Below are 26688 nucleotides of genomic sequence, written 5' to 3' on the forward strand. Positions count from 1 at the left end.
TGTCTTGGGGAACAAAGAAGCAATCATTGGCCTTATCTACAGCTGAGGTTGAATATGTGGCAACAACCTCCTGCTGTGCTCAGTTGTTATGGATAAGACAATAGCTAAGGGACTATGGTATTTTTGTTGATCGTGTTCCCATTTTCTGTGACACTAGTGCCAAAACATTGCTAAAAATCCATGCCAGCACAACAAAACCAAGCACATTGACACTAGACACCACTTTCTTAGAGATAATGTTGAAAAGGGAAATATCTCAATTAACCTTTGTAGACATGTGATTTTTGACCCTCCCCAAGATTTTTCATATTTTAGCACTTAAATATTTAATTTAGGCATAATATAGTTATTTTAATTGATTTTGACTCTTTTACTTTATTTTATTACAAGAAAATTAAAATTACAAAAAAAATAGTTTCATTAATATTTTGTAGTCATTTTAATCTTGAAAAATACCAAAAATAGTTTATTTTAACGGTCAATCTTATTTTAATAAGTTATTAGGACTAATTAATAAATGAGATCGTATTTTAATCTCGTTTGCGGAGAAAGAATAAAATTTGGGTTCGAGCAACCCATTTTTAGGCCTAATTTTGGACCTAACCCATAATTCCCAAGCCCATACCCCTAATCTAATACCTACCCCTATATAATAGTACCTAATCCCTACATAGACGGGGACCTAAAAATTGGAATCTGCCGTTTTACTTCAGCAAAAAATACAAAAAATGAACGCCCAAAAAAGACCCTAAGGCTGACAAAAAGCCGTGTCGGATTTTTAGCAAAAAACCAGGAAAAAACCCCTCTGGTTGTGGTCCCCTTCATGCTTGAGTTTCGGCAGCCATAAATGACCAGGTCCTTCCCCCAAACTTCATCCTCCTCGAGACCCCAAACCCGTCGACCAACACCTGCTCCTCTACCTCAACCAGAGCAACAGTCCAGACATGCACAAAATCCGGCAAACTAGTGTTTTACAGTGAGTTTTTGAATCATTCGAGGATGGTTCCAGTTGAGTTTGGCGAGGTGCAACGTTTGGATTTGTCGAGGTCTTGTTCGCCGGTCTTTTTCTGAGTTCGAATCGGCAAAAAACAGGGAAAGAAAATGTTGCCATATTAAGGTCCATTTTCTTTCATTTTTGGCTCATGCTTTTAGGTAGTCTGAAGTGTTGTTAGTGTTAATTTTCATCAGAAATGTATGTGTGTTTGAACTTCACGTGCTCAAATGATAACAAGAAGAGGTTAACCTTCCTAAAGCTATTTTGAGTCTAGAACAAACAGTGATTAAACCTTGACATGTTCTTTGGCTTATGTGCTTATGTTAATTGTAAAACATTCTGATTGTTTAGACTCATGCTGTTCATTACAAATATATTAAATCTTAAGTTGGGTCTTACTTGAATTAAAAGGTCAAGAGAATGTTTCTATTTTTTGGAATTCGTTAGGATTTGAGTTTTTTTTAAAAATACAAAAATATTATGCTTTCTTCATCTTTAATTTCGAATTTCTAGTTTCAAAAGTGAAATTTGCTTGAGGCTTTGTTGGGGTTCGTGGGTTCGTTCAATTAACTGAAAGCCTAAACATTAGTGTTTTGATTTTAAATAATTTGTTTGGCTTCTCTTTTCCTTTACTGAATTTCTCCGGTTTTTGACACAACCATACTTGAATTATAGGTTTCATTTAACAATGTTAATTTCATTCTTGACTTTCATGTGCTCTACGTTGAAAAACCCATGGCCCTCATGTAATTAACACTAACTCTTTTAAAATCGGGTTGTGCCATTAGTTGAATTTTTCTATGGCCCTCGCAAACTTGAAAGTGCGTAGTTGCTTTAGGTATACTATTTAAATCAATTTCCTTAAACTCGGGTGTGCATTTCATGTGATCCAACTCCAATTCTCAACAACGTTAAATAAAATGTGTCGTGGATCGCGGGTGCATTTCATGTGACGTGGTTCAAGGCGTGTTCTAAATAAAGTTGAATCTTCCTAAAAAATAATTAAAAGCGGTTTAATAAGTTAAAATGTACCGTAGGCTAAAACATGTACTAAAATCAAGTAAATAGGCCAATTATAATAGTTGAGCGACCGTGCTAGAACCATGGAACTCGGGAATGCCTAACACCTTCTCCCGGTTTAACAGAATTCCTTACCCAGATTTCTGTGTTCGCGGACTATAAAATAGAGTCAATCTTTCCTCGATTCGAGATTTGAACCGGTGACTTGGGACACCCTAAATTATCCCAAGTGGTGACTCTGAATCTTTAAACAAATAATCCCGTTTCAATTGTCACTTTAAGTTGGAAAAAACTCCTTTATACCCTTACGGGGGTAGTAAAAATGAGGTGTGATAGCTCTGTCGACTTTGCTGGGTAAAAGAACCCAGAACTTCTGGTTCAGGGTTCAAAAATTCGAGCTTAGGATAATTGTTATATTATGCTTTATTTATTATCTGGTTTTATTACATGTTTGGGCCAAATGTGCTAAATGTTGTTTATTTTTTACCGCTTTGATATTATCTGAATTGTATATAAACTATTACGAAACCCTTCTCTTCTCACCTCTAGCGATGTGCACGTTGGCGTGACTCCTCTTTTGTTAGTGTCATACCTTAAATTAGGAAGAGGCTCGGACAAGTTACAAAGCCGGATGGCCTTTTGGTTCCCGGTATGTAGCCCCCCTCAGCTCGAGTTGTCCGATCGGGTACACAAGTCTAGAACAACATACTCAGGTTTTGAACTTATACTAATTCAGCGTCATGCCGGATCTCTAGTAGGAACGTTTGTTTGCATCACGTGCATCTAAATTTTGGGACTCAACACAGGGGTTGGGTCCGTCTAGGACAGGTGTGCCCAAAAAATAAAAGATCATCCTGATGCATCTTATGTGCTACATATTGCAATTTTCAAGGGTAAAATGGTCATTTGGAGGACCAATGATAGCTGAGGGCAAATGAAAAAGAAAAAAAAGGAAAAAATGAGGGTGAAGTGTGAAAATAAAGCAAGTAGGACCTAATTAATCCAATTGAACATCGGACTTGCTTAGCAGATTAGGCCATTTAATCCAAAGGCGCATGTCACGGTCATTAGAGTTGGTATCCACATCTGATAAGTGTTTAATTTCTTGTTAGGAATCATCTCTTTCCACTGTTCTTACTCTGTTCCTTTTGTTTTGTTTACTTCCCCTTCTTGAGTCTATTTGATTAGAACAAGTGAGAAATGACTTCAAAATTTGGTACCAACTTTCCAATTGTACAAAACGAAATTTGGCTAGCACATCAAAGTGGCATAAGTCAGGAAAGAACAACATGCGCACTGAGTTGTTAACAATCAACATGCTTTGGGATTCATGTGAAATACAAAGATTTAGTATATATCAATTCATGAACAATGCAACAGATAGAGAAATTGGTTAGTCAATAAGCAAGCAATGTCTTTCAAGATGAAATCAAAGTTATCATGGAAAGTGAAGGAGCAATCGCCGCAAAGTCAAGGCTACAAACCAACCACCATGTTTAAACTCACAAGTTTTCCTTGTCTGAAATAGGGACTGAAGGTATGTTCATATCAAAGCTTGGAAGGTTGAAATTTTCAGGTGTAATGCCCCAATTCTGCTTATGCAAAGACTATTGAGAAGATCACACATCACCACTAGGAAAAGCATTTCCTAGTCTGGGTTTTCAAGTTATATTTTGTTGTAGGAGATACACTTCTTAAATTGAGATTTTACCCTTAGGAGACGCACTTTCTAGTTTGGATCATATGAGTTTTAGTTACTAAAGTTTTTACCCCTAGGAGACGCACTTCCTAGTAGGGATCTTTCAGATTATACTTGTTAGAAGACGCACTTCTTAGCTTTGGTCATTTAAATTCATTCATAGGAGACACACTTCCTAGTTTGAGCCATTGAAGTTTCACTCCTAGGAGACGCACTTCCTAGTCTGGGGTTTTCAGGTTATATTTTTGTTTTAGAAGACACACTTCCTACATTGAGCTTTCCCCTAAGAGATGCAATTCCTGGTTCTAAGCTCTAAAGTTATACCCTTAGGAGACGTACTTCCTAGTTTGGTTCATTTAAGTTCATTCATAGGAGACACACTTCCTAGTTTGAGTCATTGATGTTTCACCCCTAGGAGACGCACTTCCTAGTCTGGGTCTGTCAAGTTATATTTTTGTGTTAGGAGACACACTTCCTAAATTGAGATTTCACCCCTAGAAGACGCACTTCCTAGCTTGCGCCATTGAAGTTTCACCCATAGGAGACACACTTCTTAGTCTGGGTCTTTCAAGATACACTTTCAAGAGACGCACTTCCTAAATTGATATTTTACCACTAGGAGATGCATTTCTTAAATTGAGTTTTACCCATAGGAGGCGCACTTCCTAAATTGAGAGTTCATTCATAGGAGACGCATTTCCTAGTTTGAGTCAGTTAAGTTCTACTCGTTGGGAGACGCACTTCCTAGTCAGAGCCTTTCGAGTTATATTTTGTTGTAGGAGACACACTTCCTAAATTGAGATTTCACCCCTAGGAGACGCACTTCCTGGGTTTGGTTCATATAAGTTTTACCTGTAGGAGACACACTTCCTAGTTTGGTTCATTCAGGTTTTATTTTTAGCAGACGCATTTTTGCTAGTCAAAGTTTTTGGTTTTAATCATAGGAGACGCACTTCCTGGTCTAATCATTAGTTTGCTCTCATCATTGAATCAATAGTATAAGTGGTATATACTATTGCTAACAACTCACAAATCTTCCTAGTGCAAACTGAGGCAGAAAATTTTGTTTGTTTTGATGAAATCAGGCACCCACCTGGAGAACAAAGGGAGGACGACACAAGTTCAAAGGAAAGAGAATCAAGTTCGGCAATCAGGCACCCCACCTGGAGAGCAATGGAAGATAGTTCAAAGGAAAAGCAATCTCAAGAGGAAGTAGTTCAAGTTCAGCAATCAGGAGCTCACCTGGAGAACAAATGGAAAACAATTCAAGTTTCAAGAACAAGCAGTGCAAGTGTTGGTAATCAGGAGCCCACCTGGAGAACGAAGGGAAGCAGCAATGTCCAAAGGAAGACAACAATCAGGAGCCCACCTGGAGAATGAAGGGAAGCAGCAATGTCCAAAGGAAGACAACAATCAGAAGCCCACCTGAAGAATGAAGGGAAGCAACAATGTTCAAAGGAAGACAACAATCAGGATCCCACCTGGAGGATGAAGGGAAGCAGTGAGGTTCAAAGGAGTTCAGCAATCAGGAGCCCACCTGAAGAACAAAGGGAAGCAATTCAAGTTTCGAGGAAAAGCAGAGCAAGTGTTGGTAATCAGGAGCCCACCTAGAGAACGAAGGGAAGCAGCAATGTTCAAAGGAAGATAGCAATCAGGAGCCCGCCTGGAGAACAAAGGGAAGCAACAAGGTTCAAAGGAAGTTCGGCAATCAGGAGCCCACCTGGAAAACAAAGGGGGAACAAGGCAAGTTTCGGAGGAAAGGAAGATAATTCAAATGCCTGAAATCACGAGCCCACCCGGAGAACAAAGGAAAGTAAATAGTAGTCAAAGGAAGACGGTTCAAGTTCAATAATAAGGCGCCTACCTGGAGAATAAGAGAATTCAATTCAGAATACAATTCAAGTTAGCAACAAAAGTAGCTCGCGGCAAGAATGCGAGTCAACAGTCCGAGGTGATCAACAGAAGTTAGTCACAATAAAGAAAAAAAGAGAAAGGCAAGAAGTAAATCCAAATGCAGAAGTTGATGAAAGATGTGGGCTGCACAAGACATGGCCGAGGTCACAAACACTGCATGCCTGGTCTTGATCCAAAAAGATGAAGAAGGATGAACTAGAACCTGCAACTAGCAAGCGTCAAGGTTCAAATCTAAGGTCTGCATGAAGAACCACTCAAGACTCAAGATCAAGCTTCAGAAGATTTATAGATAAAAATCTTGTAACTCGTAATTGATAGGCTTAGCTAATCTTTTTCATGTTTTGATTTTTGATGTAACATCAGGACCGCGGACCGGAACCTCGGCGGAACGATACCTCGACTAGCTCTCCACCTTGGTATACTCCATCATCACTCACTTCTGAACTACACGTGGAATGATTCCTTTATAGCCAAGGATATGTAGGCAACTCAGATACTAGGGCTCGACCACATTCTCCTTTTCTCTTAGTTTTGGTCTCCTTAAATAAGGGTCAGGTCAAAAAACCTGTCTAGTCGTTCTTTGTCCGAAAACTCTTCGCATTTCCAGTCAAAGAGGAGCAACTGTAGATATGTAATTTTTGACCCTCCCCAAGAGTTTTCATATTTTAGTACTTAAATATTTAATTTAGGCCTAATATTGTTATTTTAATTGATTTTGACTCTTTTTCTTTATTTTATTACAAGAAAATTAAAATTACAAAAACAAATAGTTTTATTAATATTTCGTAGTCATTTTAATCCTGAAAAATACCAAAAATAATTTATTTTAATGTTCAATCTTATTTTAATAAGTTATTAGGACTAATTAATAAATGAGATCGTATTTTAATCTCGTTTGCGAGGAAAGAATAAAACTTTGGCTCGAGCAACCCATTTTAGGCCTAATTTTGGACTTAACCCATAATTCCCAAGCCCATAATTCCTAGGCCCATACCCACCTAATCCCTACCCCTATATAATAGTACCTAATCCCTATATAGACGGGGACCTAAAAATTGGAATCCGCCGTTTTCCTTCAGCAAAAAATACAAAAAATGAACGCCCAAAAAAGACCCTAAGGCTGACAAAAAGCTGCGCCGAATTTTCAGTAAAAAACCAGGAAAAAACCCCTCTGGTCATAGTCCCCTTCATGCTTGAGCTTAGGCAGCCATAAATGACTAGGACCTTCCCCTAAACTTCATCCTCTTAGAGACCCCAAACCCGTCGATCAACCCCTGCTCCTCCACCTCAACCAGACCAACAGTCCAAACCTGCACAAAATCTGGCAAACCAGTGTTTTACAGTGTGTTTTTACAGTGTGTTATAGTGTGTTTTACAGTGTGTTTTTGAATCAGTCGAGGATGGTTCCAGTTGAGTTCGGCGAGGTGCGACGTTTGGATTTGTCGAGGTCTTGTTCTCCGGTCTTTGTTTGAGTTCGAATCGACAGAAAACAGGGAAAGAAAACATTGCCATATTAAGGTCCATTTTCTTTCATTTTTGGCTCATGCTTTTAGGTAGTTTGAAGTGTTGTTAGTGTTAATTTTCATCAGACATGTATGTGTGTTTGAACTTCACGTGCTCAAATGATAACAGGAAGAGGTTAACCTTCCTAAAGTTATTTTGAATCTGGAACAAACAGTGATTAAACCTTGACATGTTCTTTGGCTTATGTGCTTATGTTAATTGTAGAACATTCTCATTGTTTAGACTCATGCTATTCATTCCAAATATATTAAATCTTAAGTTGGGTCTTACTTGAATTAAAAGGTCAAGAGAATGTTTCTATTTTTTAGAATTAGTTAGGATTTGAGTTTTTTTTAAAAAAATACAAAAATATTCTGCTTTCTTCATCTTTAATTTCGGATTTCTAGTTTCAAAAGTGAAATTTGCTTGAGGCTTTGTTGGGATTCATGGGTTCGTTCAATTAACTGAAAGCCTAAACATTAATGTTTTGATTTTAAATGATTTGTTTGGTTTCTCTTTTCCTTTACTGAATTTCTCCGGGTTTTGACACAAACCATACTTTAATTATAGGTTTCATTTAACGGTGTTAAGTTCATGCTTGACTTTCATGTGCTCTACGTTGAAAAGCCCATGGCCCTCATGTAATTAACACTAACTCTTTTAAAATCGAGGTATGCTATTAGTTGAATTTTTCCATGGCCCTCGCAAACTTGAAAGTGCGTAGTTGTTTTAGGCGCACTATTTAAATCAATTTTCTTAAACTCGGGTGTGCATTTTATGTGACCCAACTTCAATTCTTAATAACGTTAAATAAAATGTGTCGTTGATCGCGGGTGCATTTCATGTGGCGTGGTTCAAGGAGTGTTTTAAATAAAGTTGAATCTTCCTAAAAAATAATTAAAAGCGATTTAATAAGTTAAAATGTACCATAGGCTAAAACATGTACTAAAATCAAGTAAATAGGCTAATTATAACTGTTGAGCGACCGTGCTAGAACCACGGAACTCGGGAATACCTAACACCTTCTCCCGGGTTAACAGAATTCCTTACCTGAATTTCTGTGTCTGCGGACTGTAAAACAGAGTCAATCTTTCCTTGATTCCGGATTTGAACAGGTGACTTGGGACACCATAAATTATCCCAAGTGGCGACTCTGAATCTTTAAACAAATAAATCCCATTTCGATTATCACTTTAAATTGGAAAAAACTCCCTTATACCTTTACGGGGGTAGTAAAAAGGAGGTGTGACAACCTTTTTATAACTGAAGATCGAATTGCTGATATTTTTACTAAAGTGCTTAGTAGGGATCACTTTGAAAGGAACAAACTAGACCTAGGTCTAATCAATACTTCTAACTAGTTGAACCCCAATGATTGGCTAGAAAAAGTATAATTAGATTTAGATAGTTAAGTACAATGTGTTTGATTCAGACTCATCCTTGTATTAAGCATGCACAACTGCTTAGAAAATTTGGCTGGCATCTATGTTGCATGATACTAATCTGAAATAATGAAACTTTATTGCAGAAACAAGTAACGAGCTACTAAGGAGTTGGTTCTTCGACTCAGGTAGATATAGTGGTCGAGCAAGTTGTAGTTCAAGGGGAATCAGTGTCAGTCACTACAAGTAAGGTACAAACTCCTCGTTCAAAATTAGATGTTCTGGTATCCGCTATAGATGTTGCACCTTTTGAAACTCTTCCATCCACAAGTAAGAAACCACAAATGGAGGAATTCATTGTAGAAAAAGGTGCAGACAATCAGGAGAAAGAGGTAGATACCATAACTGTGGTGCCTATGATTGAGGGATAAGGCAGTAAAGAACCAGTGCAAAATGAGGCATCTGATGGTCTTTTATTCAGTTGGACGGAGGATGAGGATGATAATGGGGGTTAAAAGGAAGAAGGAGATGTGGACAGTCATGAGAAGCATACTATTTAAGACATAGCTAATGAAGAGAAAAAGAGTGAGAATGAGGGAAATTCTGGAGAAAAGAAGGAGAGTGAGACGGATGATAGGATAGGTGAACAAGTAAATGATTATGTAGAAGAAGAAAATAATAGTGAAGAAGAGGGTAATTCTGAGAGTGAGGGTGAGGATCAAGAAAAAGCAAGTGAGAGTGAAGGACTAGATAAAGAAAGTGAGAAAGAGAATGAGAATATGAGTGATGAATCTGAAGGCTCTATGACCACTGGGAATACTGTCATAGCCCCTTCAGAAGAAGCAAGTGGAGAGAAAAAGACTAAAGAACTTGGGCCCTTATTAACTCCTTTCACTGGAGATGAAGAGGTCAGCAGTGGTGAAGATGACTTGTCATTGTCTGAGGTAGGAAAGAAACCCAGAAAGACTTCTGTGAAAGTAACAAGGCCTACAGTCCCAACAAGGAAAAAAGTGGCTCCTTCTGCTGAGACTCTATTACGAGAAGTAAAAGAAAGGCTGTTGATGAACAAAATCATTAAGGAGTTAAGAGGTTCCAAGAAGCCAAGGAAGAAAGTTTCAGTTATGGAACCTGTGGTTATGTTGGATGGAGAAGATGAGTATGAGTCTACTTTGCCAGAAAAGTCCTCTACACAAAAGAGAAAGGTTGCCAAAGTTACAAAAACTGTTACCCCTTCTACAAGGGCCAGTATATGAAAGAAGAGAAAGAATGTGCCAAATGTGGTTAATAAATTCATAGAGTTTAGGAACAACAAAGTGCTTAATGGGAATATTCTTGCAAATACTGATGAAAAGGGGATGGCTCTACTGGTTGAAAAACTTGAGCTACAAGGATGGAAGCACATATTTGTCAAAACTTTCCCCCTTGTACGTGTTCCTGCTTTGGTAGAGCTCTATGCAAACTTCCAATTTGATGGGAAGGTAGTCAAAAGTAATTTAAAGGGTTTTGAAAAGTTTGATGCTGAGGAGTTGGGGATGCTTTTGAATATTTCTTATTTGTGATTTGATAATTACTTGAAGAAAAAATGGCTAACCATAAACAATGATGTTGACACTAGCATTGTGATCACAAGAAAATTCTTCAAAAGGTTGAACTAGATGCTCTCCAGAAGGTGTACAAGACTGATATGACTTCCTTCCACAAGCTGTTGTTTCATTTTATCAATTCCTGCATTCTTCAGAGGTATGAGAGAAGGCATGAAGCTACCGTGTTGAACATGGCTGTAATGGAACTGCTTGACACTGGTAAACCTATCAATCTCCCTAGCATGATGATTCAACATATGGCAAGAGCAACAGATACTTCCAAGCCTAAGTATGTTATGCCTTATGGTTTCATGTTCACTGAGCTATTTGGCAAGCTCAACATTGCCTTGCCTAAGCTTAAGGATGGAAATCACAATGATGTTTTGAATGCTATTACCCTAAAGCAGTGTTGCTATGAGTAGATCAAGGCTAGGGGACCCACATGATCTGCTATTCTACCTGGAAGCAATAGGGCAGCAGAACTTGGTAAGAGATTGGAGTTGGCTGTTAAAGAGAATGTCAAGCTTTGTGAAGGCAATGATAAGCCGAGAAAGGAAACCATTCAGCTTAAGAAAAACCTCAAAAGACATAGGGAAGCTCATTCCCAATAGATTGCCACTTTTTTGAAAGCATTGACCCCCTAACCTCTCGCCAATGAACTTTTTCCTTCCCAGTGTCGTTAATTTCCTTTTGCTATCCTAGTGGCTTTAACTTTTTTTTCTATTGTGTTTTAGTCTGAGTAGATTGCAGTATGCTTAGTTTATCTTATTCTAATGGTTTAAGACAAGGCACTGGGCTTCTTTTGACACTACTAAATGTCTTCTCTTGTACTGCTTTAATGCTTTGCAAAGTATTGGATTTTCAGCCTAGTCTTTTTGCTTTTATATTTCTTAAGCTTGTATTGTAGCCTGTATGGTCTTGAATCTTACATTAACTATGCTTCATCTATCTAACATCTATTTGTTTGTTTTTCGATTATGCCAAAAGGGGGAAGATAAGGTTGGGGGCTGCGAATATGTATGTTTGTCTATGGTACTTGTTGTCATTACCTGGTTCTACTGTGTACAAATTTTGTCATCATCGAAAAGGGAAAATTTGTTGACTATTGAGATTTTGATGACTAAAAAAGTTTGTTTAGATTCAATGTTTGAAGAACTAGATCCTCAACATATCTTCTTAACTGTTCTAAGATACAACTCCTTAGGGTAAAGGACCAACTCCTATGGTTGATGACTGTACATCTGTGCAATATAATAACTTTATCTTAAAGTTATCTAGGCTCGAGTTTGGTGGAAGAAGGCTTTTGCATGTGGTAAGGGTGGTTGCCTAAGAAGATACGAATAATTCAGTGAGACACAAGAGTCCCAAAACTTGTGGACTCCTTGGAACAGTAGGAGTCCTATCAAACGAGAAGTTGAGTATACATAGGACTCCTAGAAGATCTCAAAGTCCAGGCGTTTAAATACTATATATTTTGGACTTCTGAACGTATCTTTTTACACATCAATTGAAGAATTACATGTTGTTCACTCTAATCGAGTACTAGTATTGTATTCTTTTTGAGTTAGTCTAATGAATGTGTTTTTTAGGAAGTTGAGTTGTAATCAAGTGTTACAAATAATTACTGAGTTGGTGTAAGTGTTTGCTTTACAAGTTAGAGTAACGTGTAAATCAAATAGTCGTAGTAGGAGTACTAGAGAGTATTGAATAATAGTCTTGTAATTGATACATTTTGGCTCATTATTCTAGTGGAGTTGAAGTTGAAAATCGTACGTAGTAGGTCGTGATTTTTGCACCTTTTGAGCCGGGTGATTTTTTACGTAAAAATCGTTGTGTTTACTTTACTGCTTACTTTTCTTCAAGTTTAAGAAACAAGGTAAAGAAAAAGTTCTTTAGTAAATCTTATGGGCACTCAAATTAACATAGTGACAAGTAATAGTGTATCCCCTATCGACCCTAACGACATTCTGATCACAGACCCAGTCGATGCCAATTCAAAGGTTGCTATAAAAATCAACCTACCAATTGATCCCGATAACAACACTCACAAAGCACCCCGATCATCGGCTTGCGAGGCACCCGAATTAGGAGGTGATGGAGTTAGCTTACGTTTGATTTTTAGATGTTGCAAGCTTAGCAAGTTGCAATAGCATAACTGAAGAGTCAAAATCACGCACATAATGTGGCCGAACCCGAGTGGGTTGGAGAGGAAACTTAGAGGGAGGAACAAATTGTCATAGAACCTTATGGTACCAGACTTGGGGAAACTTTCGAGGTGATAAAAATGCACAAAGCGTTGACAAAATGGGTGAAATTCTGTGAAAAGAAGATAGAGGCGAATGACAAGAAATTCGAAACTTACAATTCGAGGGTCAATCAGATTCCAGGAGCACCTCTGATATTAAAGGGACAAAAAGTTCATTCAACAGAGGGAAATTTTATATATATATATATATATATATATATATTCACCAAAAGGTATTTAAAGAGGCACGGAAAAACTACCCCAAAGTAAAATGTACAAACACAAAAAACAAAAAAGACAAAAATAAGCTAAGGCATTTTCTGCCTAGTCTTCATTGGAACCCAACTCGCTATCCTAACCCTCGGGCTGGTATCTCGCCTTAGTCTCGGCTTCGAACCTCTTGGCCACTTAAATCCTGGTCATTAAGTCAACCCCCCAGGCTTGGACCTCTTCGAGAGCCTCCCTTCGAGATAACCATTTCACTTACTTAGCCTTTGTTATAATCCGGGCTTCGACCATCTCGACATCAGTCTTGTATTGGTCCAACATGTCCTAGGTTTCCAAGACCTCGTTCGAAGCCACCGCCAATTTTGACTTTAGCTCAATATACTTTTAGCCGAGAGCCTCGCGCTCTGTGACAGCTGAGGCGAGTTGTGCCCTGAGTTCCTCATTCAGCCAAGCCCATTTGTCGGGCTTCTCTTTATCCACTAGGGGCTGCACTTGGTCGACGCCAAGTCCTCCTTGGTGGCATCCTGCTCCGATGCTAGGAGATATATGTTTCCCCTCAACCCATCATCTGAAGCCTTAACCTTATTCATTTTGGACCTAAGCTGGTCGATCAAGTTATTTTCTCCTGGACCTACGAGGTGGAAGTGTTAGTATTTGCATTTAACCTCTCGTTATCGATCTCGAGTATTCTTACCTTTACAACTAGAAGGGCGTTGTCCTATTTCATTTTTTGAAGCCTTCTTTTGGGCTTTCTCCAGTTCGGCTTGGAAGGTAGAGTGGTCGACCATGTCCCTAAGGACTTTATCCTTCTGCTCACAGAGATCTTTGTGCATCTCTGTTTGGCGGACCTACTCCTTGAGCTCGAACTCAAGGTGACTCACCTCCATACTGGATCGGTGAAATCTTTCATGGTGAAGCACTGAGGCCTGCGATATAGAAAGAAAATCGTTAGGAAATCGTTAAGGCAACATGAACTCATTAAGATGAAAAGGTAAGGAGGTATACCCGATTCAACGCTTTCTGAGCCTCGTTGAAAAGATTTGGCCCATCTACCTTGTTCATTTTCACTTGCTTTTCCTCAGTTACCAAGAAACGGAGATAAATAGACACTCCGTATGGTCCAAACAATATGCTAGTATATGCTGACACTGTGAACATGACCGTTTTATTTCACTCAAGGTCCACGTACGGGGACAAAAATCGCTTCTCGAGCTTCGAGCTCAAACTCGGTCCAATTATTCTAAGTTGCACGGCCCTTTTTGGCATTTCCAGGTGGCTAAAACCAGAGTAATCCTCTAGCATGCCGACATCCGCAACTTCGAAAATTGAGTTGAGAGAATCATCCATAGCTCGGGATAAGTAGGTTGGTTTTCCCTTGGCAGCCAAAGCTTCATTAAAGTGGCCCCCAGCCAAGGTGGCTATTCTTGAATGTGGATGACGGCATCATCTTCGGGAGAAGCTACTCTGGGGACTGGAGGGGCCTCCGGTGAAGTAGTAGCTACTTGTTCTTCTTCGATTCCTCGAGCTAAGGAGAGGACTCAACCTATCGAACATCCTCTCGTGGGGCCACTAACTCCAAGTCAGCATCAATCGGCTCATGAGTGACAAACTCCATATCACTATCGTTCTTGGGAAATTCCTTAAGCCGATGAAGAGCCTCGAAATCCTGGACCTAGGCACCAGAAGCCTTTTTGATGCTCTTTTTGACCCTGAGCACAATCCTTTTCCTATTTCTGGCCTCGGTAGAGGCGTCTTAGGACTCAGGGGATCTTTTCTTCTTCATCATTGCAGCATCGACAGCGAGCCGTTGTAAAGTGGAGGGTTTTGTATATGGGATCGAGGCCACAACATCGATGATTTTCCGAAGTTTTGTCGTCTTGGGCATACCGGTAAAAAGAAGACTTAGTCATAACAATGACTGAATAAACAATCACCCAAAGGAAGATTCAACCAAAAAAAAGGAGCACTCACCGTGAGAATGAGCTCCCACTTATCTTTCGAGAGCTTACTCAACTCATGCTCAGGATAAGTGAGTTACATGCATAAGACCTCGACCCACTCCCTAAAATGTGTGACTTCGTTGGGGACTCTAGCGACAGATGCATGTCAAATAAAATAAATTGTGAGAAAAAAGAGTAGATACAAAGAAGTACTTTGACGACTTAAGAGGAAGTAAACTTATGTTTTGGGTTCCACTTCTCGGGGAACGGAATGAACTTGGAAGGAATGAGGTCCTTGGTCTTTATCCGAACAAACCTGCCCTGCCAGCTCGGTCCCTGTCCTCGTCTACGCAGGATAAGAGAGCTTTCTTTGCCCGACGAGAATTTTTGATTAGCCCCCTTCGGAAGATTCGGGGGCTGTAAACTTAGAGCAGCTAGTTGACCATGAACACAGGCTCCTCCTTGTTGTTACAATATGACAGAAAGTGTCACAATCCTCCAAAAAGATGGATGAACCTGCCTGAGGTAGATTTTGTACCTCTTATAGAACTCTAGGATTACCATATCAACCGAGACAAACGTGAAAGGATACATGTAAACATTTAAATATCCTTCCACATATATCGTGATGTCCTCATTGGGACCGAGAATTACTATGTCCTTGCCTTCCCATTTGCAGTCCTCTCGGACTACTTCAAGTGTCTCTTCGGTGATGAAGCAGATGTACCTCCACGCTTCTTCACCTCGGTCTCCTTGTGCGAAGGCTTTCTCGATCTTGTAGTCGTTATCTATAGAGCAACCTTCATGGATGAAATCTATATGGGGAGGTCCCGGGGCTACTACCGGAAGTGCTACCTCAGTGCTAGTGGCCGAAGAGGAAGTCGTATGTATAGTATTTTAGGGTACTGCTTTCGAAGTCTTAGCCATATCTAACTAAGAATATGAAGGTTTGAGGGTTTAGTACGAAGGTTTGGTATGAATATTTGAAGGTAATGTATGAAGGTTTGAATATAAAATATAAAGATATAGAGATGTGAAGAGCGGTTTATGAAGATTTCAAGGATTGATGAACAGATGAAAATTTCGAGGGTAACTTAAGGAGGTTTGAAATCAGAAAGTAAAAAAGTGAAAAAGGAAACTAAAGCTTTTATAGGGAAGGAATAATGAATGCATGACGTTCACATTCATTAACTATCGAGGATAATCAATCGGCGGCTGATGCGTGTCCAAAATCATAGCAACGTGATTGATGGGACGTTTTGACTCGTCAACTTGCTTATGGTGTGCGAAGGAAGGTGAATTAGTCACTTTTTGCCGCTCCTATAATCTATTCTCTGAAAAGTGAGGGGACTATGAGTGTACGGGTGAAATTGGAGATAGAGTTACCCCCGATTTTCGTTGAAGAAAAGAGGAACAACGTTATTCGTCACTAGCTCGAATGAGACCGAAGGTGCCCCAGATCGAGACCAGTGGTGGATGAATGATACGTCGGGAATCGAGCATGGCCGAACATGGGAGGAATCAAGATGGAGCAGAATTAAGAATTGAGGTTAAATAAAGATGGTTAAAGAGGACAAATGGGGAGTCGAAATATCTGCTATTAGTCGGATATCGCGGCACGAATCATGCCCGATATTAACTATGGACCAAGTTTTCTTGGGGAAAAAAGAAGGGAGGGATTTTTACCTATTTTAGACTTGTATTAGGGTTAAAACTCTTCTACTATATAAAGAGGGGAACCTTTTTATTTTTGGGTCACTGTTAGCACGCATATCAAAGCAAAAAAAAATATTTTTGGCTAATAGCAATTGTTCAAGTGTTCTTCAGATGTTCATCTATTTAGTTGAAACCGAGCTCTATTCCGAGAACTCGATTGGAACCGATCTTTAGCATTCGAATCTAACACCAGGGTTAATTACCTTGCCACATTTGATTTGATCGTTTTATCTCCTGTTTATTTAATTGCTTACTATTTTTTTAATCGTTTGTGTTAAATTACACCACGCATACTTTTAACCACATACAAATTCAAGTATTATCCATTTTTCAGGGAAAATATTTTCAATTATAAAAATACTTACATGGAAAGGAAAATAGGTAAAGAAGTCTGTTAAGTAAATAAAATTGAATTTTATTAGGATTTATTTTTCTTATGCGGTAACCGAATAATTTTTTGTCTTAGAGCTAAAATTGAAAAAGATCCGGCCAATCTCACTGCTATATAAAGAACCATTGTTGCTATTGATGACAACAATTGTTTCACTCATACACTGAAATAACTCTTGGCAAATAGCAATTCTAACAAGCGGGTACTTTCAAGGATTCAAGCTGCTTAACTGAGAACTAGATCCCGAAAGCGAAGTTATTAAAGTTCTTTAGTTGTTTTAGTTACGCTAATTGTTCTTTGATTGTAACATATTGTGCTTATTGAGAAGTGTATTGTTAGGATAACAATATTAAGAGTTTTGTTTAGTTTTCTAGGCTAGAGTTTATAATCTGGAAAGGGATATAGAACTACAAATTGAGTTGATTGTAGGGTTAATGTATTAGAGTTAGTCCCTTTAATTATTGCATTGCAATCTAAAATCGCTCTTTAAAGTTAGTGAAATTTTGAGACAAATCCTACGAGGGTAGGTTATGGTTTTTATTCCCTTGAGTAACGAGATTTTCCATGTAAAATTGATTTTGTACTTCAGTTTCCGCACTTCAATTTTAATTGTGTCGGAACTGTAAAGTCAAAAAACAAAATTCTTTGGCACATGAAAATTAGGCGAGACACAATTCACCCTCCTCTTGTGTCTAGTTGCATCATAAAATAACTATTGTACACCGGGGCGTATATAGCACGTAAGTGACGGGTTTAATTGAACCCACAATTTTCGATGCAGAGCATAATTTTATGTATAAAAATCTATTAAAATTGCAACAAATAGTATATATGAACCCATAACTGTAAAAGTTTAATACTAAAAATCTTAAAGGTTGAACTCATAAAATTTATATTTGTTATAATTAAAATACGCAAATCCATCCGAACACTATCATTATTTAAAAACAAAGCAAAAAGAAGGATGGACTTTTCTATTTTTGCATAAATAATACACGGATAGGGTTTTTGTAGCATTTTTTCATTTTATATATTCAAGTCGAATACTTCATATAATCCCCGTTAAAAATATAAATGCATGGAAGCAGTCAAACTTTAGGAATAATTACTTCTTGGTCAAAAGATGGCTACCTTCTGCGTTGCGATTTGTCAATATATAGACAAAATATTACAGTAGTAATTAATATGCAAATTAAGTTGTTATTTTGTGATTTATAACAAAATATATAGTTTTATATCCTTATTTAAAAAATTTAAAATCATCTGGGAGGGGAAAAGCGAAGGGGATGCTACAACACTGATGGCATTTGTACCTTCCATCCTAACCGAGGAAGGCAGGAAGCTTTCCAAGTGAGCTCGCCCTCAATCCTGCTTTATATCAAAATGTTCGAAAATCTTTACTTTTACACTTACACATGAGAGATCTTAAAATAAAATACAAATTATCTTCGTAGAACCATTTTTTAAGTCTAATTTTTTCATGTTTAAATTGTACAAAATTATATTGAATCATTATCTCAAAAAAGCTGAGGTCTGGGGCATGCAATGCAAATGGGGGTAATGTTGCTAATTTGGAGCTATCTCCATATCATGAAGTGCCTACATACTTACAAAATTGCTGGTTTTGCTGAACGCCTGCTGATGAAAGTAGAAAGAAAAAGCTGGAAATGACTGAAACACTGCAAAAGTAAAGTAAATACTGAACCTCCGTTGAATCGACCGACGGCAAACTCGGGGGTTATTTTGGTATAGTATTGTAGCAGTAGGGGTGCAGTGTATAGAGTCCGAAACCTAAATGTTGGGTTTTTGAACTCAAAATACGTTTCTACTGCTAAAAATTAATAATAATTACATTTCTATATATAAGGCGGTATTACATCGCGCTATACTTTAACAGTGTTTTTGCCGTTAAAGTATAGCGGGATGTAATACCGCGCTATACCTGCATGTGGGCCTACCAATTAGTCTCATGCGGTTAACTGACATAAAAGTAATTCAAAGCTCATCGGAGACAGGTCCAGGATGCAGACGTGGCACGTCCATGTTGTCTACTGTAAATTAAACAATATTAATTGTGTGTTTGTTTTATAAATTAAATAATTCATTTTTGTATATTGTAATTGGATAGAGTATATATCTATGGGTTCCAGGCTCGATATTTGAGGCCCAGTAGCATCAAGCTGTCCTGAATTCTTATGTGTGTCAATTTAATTTTTTTCATAATTTTGTGTGTTTCTTTTATAAATTAAATAATTAATTTTTAATTAGACAGAGTATATATCTATGAGTTCCAGACTCGATATTTGAGGCCCAGTAGCACCAAGCTATCCTGAATTCTTATATGTGTCAATTTTAATATTTTTATAATTTTGTGTGTTTGTTTAGTAAATTAAATAATTAATTTTTAATTGGACAACATATGTATTAATGGGTTCCAGGCTTGATATGTGAGGCCCAGTAGCACCAAGCTATCCTCAATTTTTATGTATGTCAATTTCAGTATTTTTCATAATTTTTTATGTTTGTTTTATGAATTAAATAATTAATTTTTGTAAATTGTAATTGGACAGAGTTTGTGTTTGATCTATCAATATAGCAGATACTTAAACTACAGTGATTCTACGCTAAAAGGCTCTATATTTTACTACGTTAAAAAGCTCTATTTTTTACTACGCTAAAAGGGCACTAGTCTTTAAGCAAATAAATAATCTAAACTAAATAAAAACAACAAATATATTTTAATAACATAACATTCATGAAATTACATATAAAACAGTAAAAGAAATTTATGAACATTTTTATTAACAAAAAAAAAAAAAAATTCTCAACTTTTAAATATTTTTTTAAAACACTAATATCTTAATCCGGATAAAAATAACATACTAGTTTAATCGCAAACAAAACACAAAACAACATGGAAACACATTCAAGACAACTAATATGCATTATTATACGAGTCTCGACATAAACTAAATCGGAACATCTTGATTTATGTTTTTAGAAAAGTCAAAAAATTAAAATTTTGAGCCCGAAACGAGGAAACCACAACAATAGAAGGCTTGGGTTGGATGCGAGACCTACAATCTTATCTTTTGGTGTGACGGGTGGGGTCCACTCAATTGTTTTTGGAGAAAAATAGGGGGAGGGACCGCTGTTATGTTTTTAAAAAAATGGGGGAAGGGGTCTGGTTTCTATCGTTGGGGGAAGAAGAAAGGGTTTTTAATGAGAGGGTATAGCACGGTATTACACCGCATTATATATAATGAGGTATTAGACCGCATTATACTTTAATGACAGAAACACCGTTAAAATATAACACAGTGTAATACCGCGTTATATATAGAAATGTAACTTTTTTTTTTCTTTAGCATTAAAAACGTATTTTGAGTCTAAAACCATAACATGTAGGTTTCGAACTCGCAGTGTATATGCCCGGTGAGTCCTCATCCTCTTCCCCCATGCATTTTACTATTCTAGTTACGTTCCACATATACAACAAGAAAAAGAAAGGTCAAACCTCTCTTCCTCCTTTATTTCATTGTCTTTTCTTTTCGAGTCCAATTCTGCAAATATATTGTAACTGTACAATATTTTTACTATATCAGTTTATGTCACGATCTGAATTTTCCACTGTTAGGACCGTAATGACGCCTAACATTGAACTTGCTAGGCAAACCAACGTTATTGATTATTTTACCTTTTTACTTTACCTTTTAACAATTTATTAGTTATCATAAGAAAATCAGCGGAATAAATACGGAAAAATAGAATTTAACAGATTATCTTAATACAAATACAAATCCGAAGTAAGACTCCACTAAGAACTGGTGTCACAATTTCACGGACTGTCTACGAATACTACAAATAGTGGTCTGAACAAAGAAATACACATCTGTCTCAGAAATAGATAAAATAGAAAAGAAACAGGATAGAAGGGGACGCCAAGGGCTGCGGACGCCTACAGGACTACCTCGGGTCTCTACTGGTCTGAAGGCAGCCACCCAACTCTACTTACACGGCCTGGCACCGAGATCTGCACAAAAAGTACAGAGTGCAGTATCAGTACAACTGACCCTATATACTAGTAAATGTCAAGCCTAACCTCGGAGAAGTAGTGACAAGGCTAGGACACGACAACCAACATAAACCTGGGCAGTTAAACAATATCTAACAGAATAACAATAATAGAAGCTAAACAGAAGTTAACGGGAAGGGGAAAAATGCTATGGGGGTGCCAGAATATGGAAACACAGAAATAACGGAAATGAAATAATTAAGGCGCTTGATCCGATAACAACAAATAATCACAGCAAACAAGAAATGAATGCACGACATCACTCTTCGTGCTTTTACTCTCAATCCTCACCATGCAATCAATAATGAAAATGTGCACGGCATTACCCTTCGTACTTTATCTCTCTTCCTCACCATATGAATAATAGAAATGTGCACTGAATCCCCTTCGTGCTTTATCTCTCTTCCTCACCATATGCATCAATATAAATGTAAATGTGCACGACATCACCCTTCATGCTTTATCACTCATTCCTCACCCAAACAGTAGAAACAATAACATCCCGGCAAGGGAATCAACAATAGAAACAAATACATCCTGGCGAGGGAATCAACTATAACCAATTTTGTTCCACCAACTAACTTTGCAAAATGAATCTCAACTTGAGCCAATACTCAACAATGGTCATTTACCAAGAAAATATTATAAGTCTTGTTCAACATGGATAGTCATCAATTTAAGCATGAACAGTATATAATAAGAGTCACAACAGGCACAATATAAGACTCACGGGCATGCTCGACACCAACGTATAGATATTCGTTACAACACCTATACATCATACACAACAAAAACACGTAACAAATAAGACCAGCAACACCTATTCCCTCAAGCTAAGGTTAGGCCAACCACTTACCTCGATTCCACGGTCAAAAATCAAGCCTCAATTAACGCTTTACCTCTCGATTCCACTTCAAATATGCTTGTATCTAGTCATAATTAACAATAACATCAATAAATGCTAAAGAACTCAATTCCCATGCTTAATTATAGATTTCTCAATATTTTTCCCAAAAAGTAAAAAACCATCCCCGGGGCCGCTTGGTCAAAACTCGAAGTTCAGACCAAAATCCGATTACCCATTCACCCCGACCCCGTATATACAATTGGTTTTGAAATCCAACCTCAATTTGAGGTCTAAATCACCAAATTTCAATATTCCTAAGTTTTACCCAAAATTCCCAATTCCACCATGAAAACCCAAGATTCTAGGATGAAATCTTGTAAAAAGAAGTTACAGAGTGAAAGAACTGAGTTTAAAATCTCTTACCTATGATTTAGGGAAGAAAGAGTATTTTAAAAATTGCCTCTTATGTTTTAGGGTTTAAAAAAAAAAGAAAAATAGGTGAAAAGTCTCGTTTATATAGCCCTCTCAGATCCTCAAAACGCTGACCGCGGAAAAAGGGCCGCGGCCGCGAATCTCACCGCTAACAGCGAAATAACGGCCGCGGCCGCAGAAGCTTTGGCCTTGCCTACCGCTGACCGTGAAATCCCACCACGGCAGCGGAATCCCCTGCGTGGCTGCGAAATTTTACCGCGGACCGCGAAATCCCAGGTTCAAAGACCTGAAACTTTCTGGAACTATTCAACACAGGTATTTTCTAAGTCTATGCACCTCGAAGCCTATTCGGAACTCACCCGAGTCCTCGGGGCTCCAAACCAAACATGCACACATGTCTAAAAATATCATGCGAACTTTCTCGCGCAATCAATTCGCCAAAATAACATCCTAAACAACAAATGTAACATCAAAATCAATGAAAATCTCAAGAACTCTTAAAGTTACTATTTTCACAACCGAGGGTCCGAATCACGTCATATGAATTCCGTTTCTTTCCAAATTTTACAAACACCACTTAAATACCATATTAAATGTGTACCATACTCCAAGACCAAAATACAGGCCCGATACAGTTAAATTCAAATATTATTCAATTTCTAAGCTCCTTATAATTTTCAGTTAAATTAAGTTCTTCAAAAATTCATTTCTCGGGCTAGGGACATCGAAATTCAACTTCGGGCATACCCAAGTCCCATATTTTCCTACGGACCCTCCGCGACCGTCAAATCACGAGTCTGGGACCGTTTACCCAAAATGTTGACCAAAGTCAACTTAATTCAATTTTAAAGGCAAAATTTAGCATTTTTTCTCAAATTTTCACATAAAGGCTTTCTAGATATACGCCTGGACTGTGTGCGCAAATCGAGGTGAGGTAAAAGGAAGTTTTTAAGGCCTCGGAACACAAATTTGACTTCTAAAATAAGAGATGACCTTTTGGGTCATCACATTCTCCACCACTAAAACAACCGTTCATCTTCGAACGAACATAGAAAAGTACCTGAGTCGGTGAAAAGATAGGGATATCGGCTCCGCATATCAAACTCGGACTCCCAGGTAGATGCCTCGACAGGCTGACCTCTCCACTAAATACGAACCGAAGGGTAACTCTTCGATCTCAACTGACGAACCTGCCGGTCTAGAATAGCTATCGACTCCTCCTCAAAGGTCAAGTCCTTGTCCAACTGGACAGTGCTGAAGTCTAACACGTGAGATGAATCACCGTGATACTTTCAAAGCATGGACACATGAAACACTGGATGCACAATTGATAAACCCGGTGGCAATGCAAGTTTGTAATCCACCTCTCCCACTCGATCAAGGATCTCGAAAGGACTGATGAACCTAGGGATTAGCTTGCCCTTCTTCGCAAATCTCATCACGCCCTTCATGGGCGACACCCGAAGAAACACTCGCTCTACGACCATGAATGCCACATCACGAACCTTATGGTCGGCATAAATCTTCTGCCTCGACTGAGCTGTACGAAGCCTATCCTGAATGATCTTAACCTTCTCCAAGGCATCGTGAACTAGATCTGTACCCAACAACCGAGCCTCTCCTAGCTCAAATCACCCAACCAACGACCAACACCGCCTACCATATAATGCCTCATAGGGAGCCATCTGGATGCTCGACTGATAACTGTTGTTGCAGGCAAACTCTGCTAATGGAAAGAACTGATACCAAGATCCTCCAAAGTCAATAACACATGTACGGAGCATATCCTCCAAAATCTAAATAGTGCGCTTGGATTGTCCCTCCGTCTGAGGGTGAAATGGTGTGCTCAACTCGACTCGCGTACCCAACTCATGCTACACTGCCCTCCAAAAATGCCAGATAAACTGCGTACCTCAATCAAAAATGATAGACACCGGCACACCATGAAGACGAACGATCTCACGGATATAAATCTCTGCCAATCGCTTAGAAGAATAGGAGACTGCCACAGGAATAAAATGTGTTGACTTAGTCAGCCTATCCACAATAACCCATATTGAGTCAAAGTCGAACTTCCTCTAAGTCCGTGGGAGTCCAACAATGAAATCCATAGTGATATACTCCCACTTCCACTTACGAATCTCAATCTTCTGAAGCAAACCACCAGGTCTCTGATGCTCGTACTTTACCCGTTGACAATTCAAACACCGAGCTACATGCGCAACAATATCCTTCTTCATCCTCTTCCACCAATAATGTTGTCGCAAGTCCTGATACATATTAGCGACGCCCGAATGAATAGAATACCGGGAACTGTGGACCTCCTCTAGAATCAACTCTCGAAGTCCATCCATATTAGGTACACAAACTCGACCCTGCATCCTCAAAACTCCGTCATCTCCAACTGAAACTTGCTTGGCACCTCCGTGTCGCACTGTATCTCTAAGGACAAGCAAATGAGGATCATCATACTACCGATCTCTAATACGCTCAAATAATGAATAACGAGCGACTGTGCAAGCTAGAACACGGCTGGGCTAAAAAACATCCAACCTCACGAACTGATTGGCTAAAGCCTGAGCATCCAAAGCAAGCGGTCTCTCCCCGACTAGAATATACGCAAGGTTGCCCATACTGGCTGGATTTATACTCAAGGCATCGGCCACTACATTGGCCTTCCCAAGATGATATAAGATGGTGATATCATAGTCTTTCAATAGCTCTAACCACCTCCCCTGCCTAAAATTTAACTCCTTCTGCTTGAACAAGTATTGCAAACTCTTGTGATCTATGAACACCTCACATGACATGCCATATAGGTAGTGCCTCAAAATTTTCAGCGCGTGAACAATGGCTGCTAGCTCCAAATCGTGAACTGGATAATTATTCTCATGAATCTTCAACTGTCGCAAAGCATATGCAATAACCTTGCCATTCTGCATCAACACCACACCAAGTTCAATAAGAGATGCATCACATATTGCATATGGTCCTGAACATGTGGGAAATACCAATACCGATGTCGTGGTCAAGGCTATCTTGAGTTTCTGAAAGCTCACCTCAACTCGTCCGACCAACTGAATTGGGCACTTTTTGGGTCAATTTGGTCATCAGGGCTGCTATAGATTAAACTCCTCCACAAACCGACAGTAATAACCCACCAAACCCAAGAAACTCCGGATCTCTGTAGATGATGTGGGTCTAGGCCAATCCTTGACTTCCTCAATCTTCTTAGGATCCACCTGAATACCCTCTACTGATATGACATGACCCAAGAATGCTATTGAACTCAACAAAAACTCATATTTCGAAAACTTAGCATACAATTGACTATCTTTTAATGTTTGAAGAACTACTCGAAGGTGCTGCTCATGCTCCTCTCGGTAAGATATCATCAATGAAAACAATCATAAAGGAATCCTGATAAGGCTTAAACACCCGGTTCATCAAATCCATAAAAGCTGCTAGGGCATTTGTCAACACAAATGACATCACTAGAAACCCATAATGACAATATCGAGTGCGAAAGGCTGTCTTAGGGACATCGAATGCCCTAATCCTTAACTGATGGTAGCCAGATCTCAAATCAATCTTTGAAAATACCTTGGCACCCTGAAGCTGATCAAACAAATAATCTATCCTCGGCAATAAATACTTGTTCTTGATGGTGACTTTGTTCAACTGTCGATAATCTATCCACATCCTCATCGATCCATCCTTCTTCTTAACAAACAACACCGGCGCACCCCAAGGCGAGACACTAGGTCTAATAAAGCCCTTATCAAGCAAGTCTTGCAACTATTATTTCTTCTTTAAACTCTGGCAGGGCCATACGATATGGCAGAATAGAAATGGGCTAAGTGGTCGGAGCTACATCAATGCAAAAGTCAATATCCCTATCGGGTGGCATCCCTGACAGGTCTGCAGAAAATACCTCTGGAAACTCACGAACAACTAGTACGGACTCCATGGAAGGAACCTTTGCAATGGAATCGCGAACATAAGCCAAATAAGCCAAACACCCCCTTCCCGATCATATGCCGAGCCTTCATATAAGAAATGACCCTACTGGTAGAATGACCAGGAGTCTTCTCCACTCCAATCGAGGTAACTCCGTCAAGGCTAAGGCCATGGTTTTGGTGTGACAGTCCAATATGGCATGATAAGGTGACAACCAATCCATCCCCAAGATGACATCAAAATCGACTATATCAAGAAGTAGGAGATCTACACGGGTCTTAAGACCCCTAATAATAACTACACACGAGCGATTGACACGATCTACAACAATAAAATCACCCACTGGTGTGGAGACAAACACAGGAGCATTCAAAGAATCACGAGGTACAACCAAATACGCAACAAAATAAGATGATACATAGGAGTATGTCGACCCTGGATTAAATAAAACTAAAGTGTCTCTACTGAAAACTAAAACTGTACCTGTGATAACTGCATCGGAGGACACAGCCTCAAGCCTGGCTGGGAAAGCATAACATCGGGGATAGGCCCCACCACTCTGAACTACATCCCTAGGATGACCTCCTGCTGGCTGGCCCACCACCTCTAGCGGCCTGACCTCCACCTTTAACGGCCTGACCGCCACCTCTAACAACTCGACCCTTACCTCTAGCTAGCTGAGCGAGCGGTGGAATACCCGGTGTTGGAACCATGGCACAAGAACCCTGACGCTAACAACTACTCGAGGCTCGAGGGCAA

The 26688-nt window shown here is 38.9% G+C and overlaps 1 protein-coding gene across 1 annotated transcript; it reads left to right on the plus strand.

Annotated features, from left to right (window-relative positions):
* Positions 1–694: 694 nt before the first annotated feature.
* Positions 695–10964, plus strand: LOC107776918 (uncharacterized). Its single transcript, XM_075222756.1, has 3 exons — positions 695–1117; positions 4799–7145; positions 8659–10964. The coding sequence occupies exon 3, from the start codon at positions 9292–9294 to the stop codon at positions 9763–9765; it is 474 nt and encodes a 157-aa protein (XP_075078857.1). The 5' UTR covers positions 695–1117; positions 4799–7145; positions 8659–9291; the 3' UTR covers positions 9766–10964.
* Positions 10965–26688: the final 15724 nt, after the last annotated feature.

The sequence above is a fragment of the Nicotiana tabacum genome, chromosome 10, assembly GCF_000715075.1.
Source record: "Nicotiana tabacum cultivar K326 chromosome 10, ASM71507v2, whole genome shotgun sequence".
Classification (NCBI taxonomy): domain Eukaryota; kingdom Viridiplantae; phylum Streptophyta; class Magnoliopsida; order Solanales; family Solanaceae; genus Nicotiana; species Nicotiana tabacum.

Coding starts and splice junctions, on each gene's coding strand:
- LOC107776918 (XM_075222756.1), top strand. CDS start 9,292: ATGAGTGATGAATCTGAAGGCTCTATGACCACTGGGAATACTGTCATA.